Source organism: Carassius gibelio, chromosome A15 (assembly GCF_023724105.1).
Source record: "Carassius gibelio isolate Cgi1373 ecotype wild population from Czech Republic chromosome A15, carGib1.2-hapl.c, whole genome shotgun sequence".
In the NCBI taxonomy this organism is placed as follows: domain Eukaryota; kingdom Metazoa; phylum Chordata; class Actinopteri; order Cypriniformes; family Cyprinidae; genus Carassius; species Carassius gibelio.
In genome coordinates, this window is record NC_068385.1 from 7,725,003 (window position 1) to 7,734,756 (window position 9,754).

The following is a 9,754-nucleotide window of genomic DNA, read 5'->3' on the forward strand; positions in this document are numbered from 1 at the left end:
AAAAAAAAGGCAATTGTGAATTTTTATCTCACAATTCTGCTTTTTTTCACTCAGAACTGTGTAATATAAATGTGCAATTCTGGCTTTTTTTCTTGCAGTTGCAAGTTTATAAAAAGTCAGAATTGTGAGATAAAATTACCCTTTGTTTTTTGGTTGAGAAATTTAGCAATTACTTTGATTTAAAGTGATAAAATGTTATAGTAAAGACTACTTTGATATTTTGAAATCGAATATATAAATATGTGTATATTTATACTGTATATTTGCACTACTGAAAGGCCGTGCAGGCTAATCAAAAGTCAAAATTGCTATTGTTTTCTTAAATATACATTTCCACTTTAAAATAAAATGTATTGTGAAGTCAAACGGTATGCAAACGTTGTTTCATGTTAGCTTTACAGAGACGATTTTGCAAAGTCATCATCATGCTGCATGTTTAATCTTTTCTTAGAGCAAGTTTTCAGCATTTAAACCCATCTTTTTCTTTTAAAATTCTTTAAAAATCTCTAAAATCATGCGTAGCCACCCGCAACCATTTAACACCGGCCTCAAAAAAATCAAATGAGAGAAATTAGTCATGGCTGAAATTAGAGCTGGCTTGAGAGCGGATGAGTCTGGGATCATGAAGTCACCGGACGGCCGGAGAGATCAGAATAGATGTTTGTGGAAATGTCAAAAAGCATCAGCAGCGTTGGGATGACAGTAATTCACAAACACATTTTCTCAATCCCATGAGGCTTTGAGATGATCAGCGATTCCTTTTGCCATTTCTATAGGAATAAACTGCAACTAAAAGGGTTTGTGCAAGGAGCCCAACGACGTGAAATCAAAACTGACCCAATTTTCTCACTTAATAAATGTCCCTGCACATATTGTGAGTGATTCATCAGTGCACATTATTCCAAATAAAAAAAAATTGCTTTAATGAAAATGTAATAACTTTCTCAGCCTTCGAAACTAATTTTCTGTTTTGCGGGTGTAATCAAGACCACATGGGTGGGACGGATAATATTAAGCAAACTTGATTTTACTGTGAAAAATTTGCAGCCGTGACACTGGTCACCAGGGCATTGTTATACAGTTGCTTTGTGTTTTGCGTGGTTGCCAGGGCATTGCTAATTGGTTGCTCCAAGTCTCTATTATGTCAAAATAAATATATTTAAACATGCATATATTTCCTAACAAGATGAAATGCAAGAAATTGTATTCTATGTTATGCATTAGCTAAAAATGTTCAGATTGCAGCCAGATGCAACCCAAATCATCGTGCAAAACACCACAGACTGAAGACTCCAGCTGTCACCTGTCTGTTTGTAAAACAGGAAGTGTATGCTGCACGGAAAACAAAGCCACATTTACATTAGAAAGGCTGAAATACTTCAAAAATTCCAACCCCGTTTGCAGAAATGGAAACTAACGGTGAAAAAAACATGCTCCATGACCCCCTGGAGATGCATTTCAGATTCTGCACTGCTTCATATAAAACACACGCTAAGAAACATACAACTTCTGATATAAAGACTACAGATTCACAAACCTCCGGAAAGGTGAGGAGTGCAATTCCTGGGCCACATGCATCACCAGGCTGTTTGCTAAAACAACTGTTTTTAAACAGGTTTCCTATACTGCCATTGGGCAGATAAACAGATAGTCCCGCCCCTAACTCTTGCTATTGGTCCATCGGTTGAGTCAAAAAAGCTTTTTTTGCCTGGCAGCGATGAATCTAGAAATATATTAAGGTTTTAGATAATTGTGGCTGCGTATTAAACTGATGAAACACTTAACCTTAAAATATCTATTCCTACATTAATACATACAGACAAAATCATGTAGTTGATCCCATCAGAAAAAGTTTAAGTCATTTTTTTTTACCCTAAAGTATATATTATGTATACAATAATATGCATGTATGTATGTATGTATATATATTTAGAGAGAGAGAGAAACAATATTGATAATCGTAAAATATAAATAAAATATTATAAAATAAATACAATTATATATATATAGTTATACTATTATATATACATTTTATTTGTCACAGTAAATTTATTTCTGAATGATTATATAATATAGTATTATACATGTAGATAATTTATTATTATAAATTATTATTATCAGGTTTTATAATTCTCATTACTGTAAATCTACATTTTGCATTATAATAAGACATCAGAGAGAAATTTTAATAAAATAAAATAAAAACATGAATAGTCTTAAAAATAGGCTTAATTTTCTTAATTGCCATTTCTCTTTAAGATATCAGTTCTTATTTGATTTCTTTCGATTTTGGGCTGAAATATGACCCAGACATGTTTTGGCCAGATTCACCCTCTAAGAGACAGTCTGAATTGAATCCGATTGGCATCACAGATAGAAAAAACACAAAAACAAAATTAGCCAGTAGAACCAAACGAGGCAGGACTGTATGTTCTTAAGTGGCACCGTGTCCTTTTGCGCTTTGGCCGGAGTCTGTTATGCAGCACTGCGTGTGGCGCTGAGAAAGGGTTTGAGACTGTGCTCCTCGTAAAGGTTCCTGTGGCTTGTTAAGGGCACATTCTGTGCCTCGTTAAGCCAGCTGTGTTCCTGCGCTCATCAGCGCTAGTGGCTGATAGAAACGATGCAAACGCAGCTCGCATCAAAACCCCGTCTCTCTCTCTCTCTCTCTCGCTCACTCCATCCACCCACGCAGCTCAGAGTTTACAATTCAAATGAAAAGGACAGAGAGTGAAAGAAGGTAGAGAGGTTGCCATGGAGAATATGCCGGTTTGTCATTAATAATCATTCAAAATATTCTCATTCACACTGAAGTCTGAGAAACAAAGAGACGCATCTCTCCTACAGGACCAGCGCATAAACAAGTGCTTGCAGGTGTGTATCACTGTGTGTGTGTGTGTGAATGCAGCCAAGCAGGTAAAGGGATCAAAAGAAAAGAAACAGATCGAAACAAGACGAGAGAGCAGCCCAGTGTCACGATGAAACCCTCGCTGGAGCGCTTACTCTTCAAAACCAGAACCAAAACACCTCAATGTGACAGCTTTACTAACCTCACGTTCTATATTCCATAACACCTCGCTTATCTTCTGATGTTACTCGCTCACTAGTGGATGCTCTGCAGTGAATGGGTGCCGTCAGAATGAGAGTCCAAACAGCTGATAAAAACATCACAGTAATCCACACCACTCCAGTCCATCAGTGAACATCTTGACAAGCCAAAAGCTGTGTTTGTAAAAACAAATCTATGAGTCCATAACCCATAATAACGTTCATCCACTGTTGTCCTCTCACATCATAATTTACTTGTAAACGCTGCTTGATCTGTGAAGCTTCCTTCCCTGATTCAGACGAGATTGCTTTTTCGAAAGCAGTACTATGGATAGAGGACTCATATTTTAGCTGGAAGCAATGGTGTAAAGTTAAAACGCCTTGATTGATTAGTTTCTTACAAACATGCAGCTTTTGGCTTCACAAGACATTCACTGATGGACTGGAGTGTTGTGGATTATTGGGCCATATTTTAACGATCTAAGCCTATGGTGTGAAGTTCACGGCACAAGTGCACTTAGGATGTGTCTGAATCCATTTTTGCTAGTTTAACCATGTGAACAATGGTCGGTGCACCGGGCACATGGTCAAAAAGGGTTGGAGCTATTCTCTTAGTAAGTCATGGGTGTGTCTTGGGCGTAACGTGCAATAAACCAATCAGAGTCTCATCTACCATCCCTTTAAAACCAGTTGCGTTCATCATGATGAACAAAATGTGTAAGAATCAACCTTTGTTAGTCACAATTTAAGCTAATTCTCGGCAATAATCCAAAAGCCAATGGAAAAATAGAGGTTTTTGTCGAGGGGTCCAGATTGTTGATCATTTATGGGCTGGCCGACAAAAATATCACCACTTCAGCGCTCTATGATGTCATGGTTCTAAATGGAACCTTTGTTTTTAAAGTGATAATTCACCCAAAAAAGAATATTCTATCATCATTTACTCATTCCAAACCTGTATGACTGACTTTCTTCTGTAGGACAGAAACAAAACAACAAAATTACAGCCCATTTTGTGATCCACGGTAGAAAGGAATGACATGAGGGTCAGAATGACAACAGAATTTTGGCGAACCATCCCTTTAAAAAAAAACAGAGTTCCGTTTAGAACCATGACATCACTGAAGAACCTTTCAAAATTCCACTAAGAACATTTCTAGGTACACTATCATTTTAAGACTAAGCATGTATGATGAGCTCCTCAGATGTCCTCACACTGAATTATTTCTATTTCACTTTCTGCTCTTCTCTAATATTCTTCTCCTAATCGTGCTATTTGGCTTTCTCTCCGTTACGGCCGTCTCTCACTCCTCCGCCCCTCTCCATCTCCGACTCTTTTCCAGCGCTCGTCTCATGCCACTCTTTTTCTGCTTTTAAATTCCACCCAATTTAGTTAAACTAATCTCTCTTCCATCCTTCAATTGCTCTCTCCACAGCTGCTTATTCCTGAGAGGAGACGGTATGAGACGCGCAGACAGAGAGACGGATGCGAGCGTGGGAAGAGAGCTGAAGTCCTTGAGGTCTTAAGTGAAGGTTACACTCCACCAGATTCTGACACAAACACACACACACACACACACACACTATGTTCTAAATGATGATTAGGAACACAATGGCTTCATTTACCATGACTACTGTGTGTGCTCTCCCAGCATGCTTTGCAGAAGAGATGGCCATAACCATGTCTGATGTTATTGATGCCGAAAATCATTGGCATCCCTTAACAGATCAAATCTGTCAAAATTTTAATGTTTATATTCAAATGACAAAAATGAGATTTGAAAGCTATCAGCTATTGAAAGCTTTTCAGTCTGTTTAATACACTAAAATACTTTATGACTTCAGGCAACTTGGAATATAGTGCGCTGTTCATATGGACCAATTTTTGGTGTTTTTTAATTTGGTGTAATTTTTAGAGAATCTTTTGTTGCATTTTTTTTGTCCGTTCATTAACAGGTATGTCTGGGTGTCTTTTTGCCCATTTATCTGTGTGTGTGTGTGTGTGTGTGTGTGTGTTTACCAGTTCAGTTTTACACTGTCTGCGATCTTAATTAAGTCTGGGACACATTCCAGGTCCTCAGCTTTTGGGACCAGTCAGTAAAAGTGCTTACAACTCTGAACCACATGCACACACACACACACACACACACACACACACAGTCTCTTGAGTCTCAGAGATCAGACGTGGAGTGGGGTGGGGGGGGGTGTTTCTGGATCCATCTAATACAGTGGGATGAAAGGAGAGCAAGTGGAGTCGGGGGATAGAAGTACATCATGTGTGTGTGTGTGTGTGTGTGAGAGAGAGAAAGAGAGACCTCAGAGGAAAAGAAACATGTTAAGGTGTAAGAACAGAGTCGTAAGCCTGGAGCATCTGAAGAGCAGAGCTATGACTACAACTAAAACTAAAATGGAAACCATTGCTTTAAAAAAAATATATAAAATATAAAAAATGCAAAGTAAACAAAAAACTAACACTATATGAAACAAAAGCCATTGGAAATTAAATACATGAAGACAATCGTCTAAACTGAAAACTATCCCAATCATCTCAGTGGTAGTTGCTCGACTAGTGCAGCATTTTCTCAGAAGCCGATCACTTGAGCTCTAAATGTCATGTGATAAACTTTTAGTCACACTTGTTTAGTCACACAAGAGTTTCTTTTTGTTTTACTCTTTATAGATGTCCACACACACACTTCACAAACATCTTAACGCACAATTCCCATCTGACACTAAAAGAGTCCACAAAGACAGAACACATGTGACACTTCTGTAACAGACACCATGCACATCGCGCCTCATCGCTGTTGTGTGTGTGTGTGTGTGTGTGGGCATACAAGTCATATTTTAGCTATGAGTTTGCAGTTTAAATTAAATTTTAACATCACTACTGTGATAAAATACACAAACAATAGACCAGCATGGCTAAAACATGGAAAACGAACAGCTTGACCAGTGTAGTCCAATTTATAAACAAATAACTCTTTGAGAAGTTCATAACAAAAATCAAATAATTAAAGACTGAAAAGTTGAATCAGACTAATGAATTTCTTAATGAATCCACTTCACAAAAAATTACTCTTATTATCTGTTTCCTGTAATGAATTGGTTAAAAAGAATCACACGTTAATTCAGTATAATGAATTACTTGCTGAATCCAATTCACAATTGAATTATTTTTATGACCCGTATTCTGTAATGAATTGGTCAGGGAGGCACTAGTTTAATCAGTCAAACAAATGACAAATCCTGTAATAAATTGGTAAATAAAGTCTCAAATATTGAAACAGTTTAAAGAATTGGTCACTGAATCCAATTCACAAACCAAAGACTGATTTTTGCAATGAAACATTCAAAAAGTTATTGAAAGCAATTCACAAACAACTCAACGACTCTTTTGATCAAAATCCAGTAATGAACTGGTGAAAAAAAGACTCTTATCATTGCAATAAAATGTCAAGAAGGCTGACATGTAGAATCAGTCTAATGAATTAGTCACTGAATCCAATTCATAAACAAAAGACTCTTATTATGTAATTATTGTAATGAATTGGTCAAAATGACTCACAGACTTCAGCTGAATGAGTCTGAATCCGCTTACTGACTCACATCTGGATGTTGACCATGTAAATGAATCACTCACCCTCAGTGTGGATGGCAGATACGTAGGTCCAGTTGTATCTCTTCACTATGTGCACCATGGCTCTGGCCTGCTGGATGTCTGATGGCACGACCCTCATGAAGTATTTGTAGAGTGATTTGTCGCTCAGGTCCATACTGGTGGCGGAGTATGCGATCTGCGGGATATTAAACAGCTGCAGTAAATTCTGCACTTGAATGGCCACTGAACTTGAACCCGGACCGATCAGCCCCACGATTGGCTTCTTGCCTTTCATGGCCGTGGCTCCCGAATCCGCGCACCTAGTCCCGCCCCCAGCCTCCTCGCCTTCATCAGCAGCAACCAGCGAGTCCCGTATGAATTCAATGCTTTGCTCCAGAGCAACGGAGGAATGCCAGCAGGAGTCTCGGATCTCGCAACCCAGCGTGACGTTGGGGAGGATTTTGGGGTCGGCATTGATTCGGTCCAGCGTGTGCATCATAGCCTCCACACGCTGGATGCCATACTGCTCCCGAACCGCCCCGCATTTGCGCTCGTGCACTTTGTCGGCCGGGGGCTGGTGGTGGACGGAGAATAGGGCGCCGATGATGATGTCACCGGGAATGTGGGCGACGACGCGTCGCTCGTTGGACTGGGCCACCGCCGCCAGGGACACCAGTCGCCAAAGCAAAACCGTAAAGAGATACAATCTGACCATATCGGAGTAAATTCTGTTCCTGTTCAGGTCAAAGACGCGCTCACAGCGAACAAGTTCAGTCCTGTTGCTTCACTCCTTCTCTGAACTTGCTATTTCTGACTGCACAAGAACGGGATTCTGGAATCATGCGGCTTTTATGAACTGTGCTGTCATTTGTCCGAAAGCTTCTGTGACGACCCTGAGAAGGATGCTGGGTCGTTGCCGTGGCAACCTGGAGCTGGGGACGGCATGAGATGAGGGGCCTCATAACCTTGAATGAGAGGAGATGGACACAGCAATGTTATTATTTGCACACAAACAGACATGGGAAATGCACAATGAAAAATGATTTCTCAAAGTTGTAAATCAGATTAAGATTATAAGAGCATTTTACAATAAAATACGATCGCTTTTTCACACTTAATTCAATATATTTGCAGTTTTTTTAAATAGAAAATGTTATCAAATTAATGTTTTTTTTTTTTTTTTTTAAATGTACTAGTTATTTCTGAGTGAAAACGGTTTCTAAAGTATTGTTTAATGACATCGTTCTACAGGAAATCTGTTTTTAAAACATAAAAGTGTCATACAGTTGGTGTAGGATTTACTTTTACTCTGAAATTGCTAGTAAATATCACAAATTAAAAATTTTGTACTAGAAAGACAACACTTTATGGTAAAACATACTTTTTTTTTTTAATTTATATTGACAACTCAGTTTACACATTTATGACATTTGTGAAAATTGTTTCTACACCAGTTTTTTTGTGTATATGATTGCAAGTTCATCTCTGATGTAGAGGTTTCAGTGTATCACGATGTATTGTATGAGTCTGAAAGTGCAATGAAAAAGCCAGCATTGCTGCATAGCTGAGAAAGCTTTCATACCCTCGACATTAATAAAAAAAACACTTATTTTGGCTGTCAGAACCATTCATTCCAACTGCAGACCACATAGAGACCAAAAATGAGTTGACAATTTTTCAGAATAAAACCAGGAGAGCATTTACAGATTGAATGGACTTGTACTGCGTGGTTTTCACAAGCAACTCATTTTAGTCTCACAGCAATTGCATCTGTATAAATAAACACCAGCATAAATTAATTTGCTCATTCAGCTGCATTCAAGGGCCAGTTTCAAACCGCAGATTGGACCCTCGGTCCTTGTTAAAATGTGGGGTCCATTAGAGAGACGATGAAAAAGCTGCCTCGCTTTCGAATAAAAGATTATGGCAAGAGCTGAATGGAAGGGAGAATAACTAATGCATCACACTGAACCCTCCTTCTGCCTCCGGCATAAAAGAAACAATAGGAGGGGAAACAAACTGCAATCCCACAAAAAAACTCGCCAATATCAGGCATTCGCATTGAAATCGTGCTGGCATTTATTGCACACTTCATTTAAATTAAAGCAAATGCCAGGATGATAAGGCAGAGAGCTCCACTCAAAGACCGAACGGGACGGATGAGAGTGAACGACCTTGCCGTTGATCACCGAGAGAACGGGAGCTTTGCGCTGTCCGCGGTGCTGAAACGCATCACACTGCAGTGGCCACAGAACTCCATGTGCTCAAATGCATCTCATAAACAACCTCCATTATCTCCTCAGTCTTGTTAAGACATATTTAACATCGCAAATATAACATTCGTACTAAGCCATACATGCAATGCACATGAAATTGCACATGATACATTCCCAGTAAGTCACACTGGTACCCATGCAACCGACATGCTCGCGGTCGGTCGATAATCTGCAGAGAGCCAAACACAGAAAGAGAGCGCGCGTTCCTCATTCCAGAACATCATCGCTTCCACAGATCCAAACTCGCGCGCAGAGCGTGCGTCCGAGCGCATCTGCGTATCTGTGGTGATGTTCTGGTGACGGTTCTTCTTACCTGCCCAGCGCCACAATCCACTAAAGTCACGGATGGCGCGTACTTCCCACAGGTGTATTGTCGGAGATTTGGGGTCGGTAGCCCGGTAAACGGCGGGGCACCGGAGAGCCACAGCTGTTGTGTCGTCTCGTCTTCTTGGCACGCACTAACACTGCCGAAGCGTGATCAGGCACACACATCCCAGTCCGCGACTCAACCCCTCCCACCCGTGAACCCCGAGACTGGCTGTATCCAACCGACCACGGCACCTGCAAGCCTGCGCTTCTCCTCTCCTCCTCAAGTCTAGTGCTGATTATTCACAGTGATTATTTTATCACTAAATGTTTAAACGTGAGACAAACGACCATGGCATGGCGCGAAACACGCGTTTCTGCTGTTGTGCATGAATGGGGCTCTAACGCATGTAATGGGGTGCCTGCTTACGAGTGACAAAATGTTTAATTATTTTTTTTGTTTCGGAGCCTCATCGAGGAGCAAGATCCCATATGTTTTTAAAATATGGGGGGGCCTCACACCAAT

The 9,754-nt window shown here is 39.9% G+C and overlaps 1 protein-coding gene across 1 annotated transcript in view; it reads right to left on the reverse strand.

Moving 5' to 3' along the window:
- grm5b (glutamate receptor, metabotropic 5b) overlaps positions 1-9,367 on the reverse strand; it is a 44,966-nt gene extending 35,599 nt beyond the window's left edge. The window contains exons 1-2 of the mRNA XM_052616537.1: positions 9,236-9,367; positions 6,689-7,611 (exon numbers count right to left, since the gene is read on the reverse strand). Of these exons, the coding sequence (XP_052472497.1) occupies positions 6,689-7,361 (673 nt within the window). The 5' untranslated portion in view covers positions 7,362-7,611; positions 9,236-9,367. The remainder of the gene's footprint in view (positions 1-6,688; positions 7,612-9,235) is intronic.
- Positions 9,368-9,754: the final 387 nt, after the last annotated feature.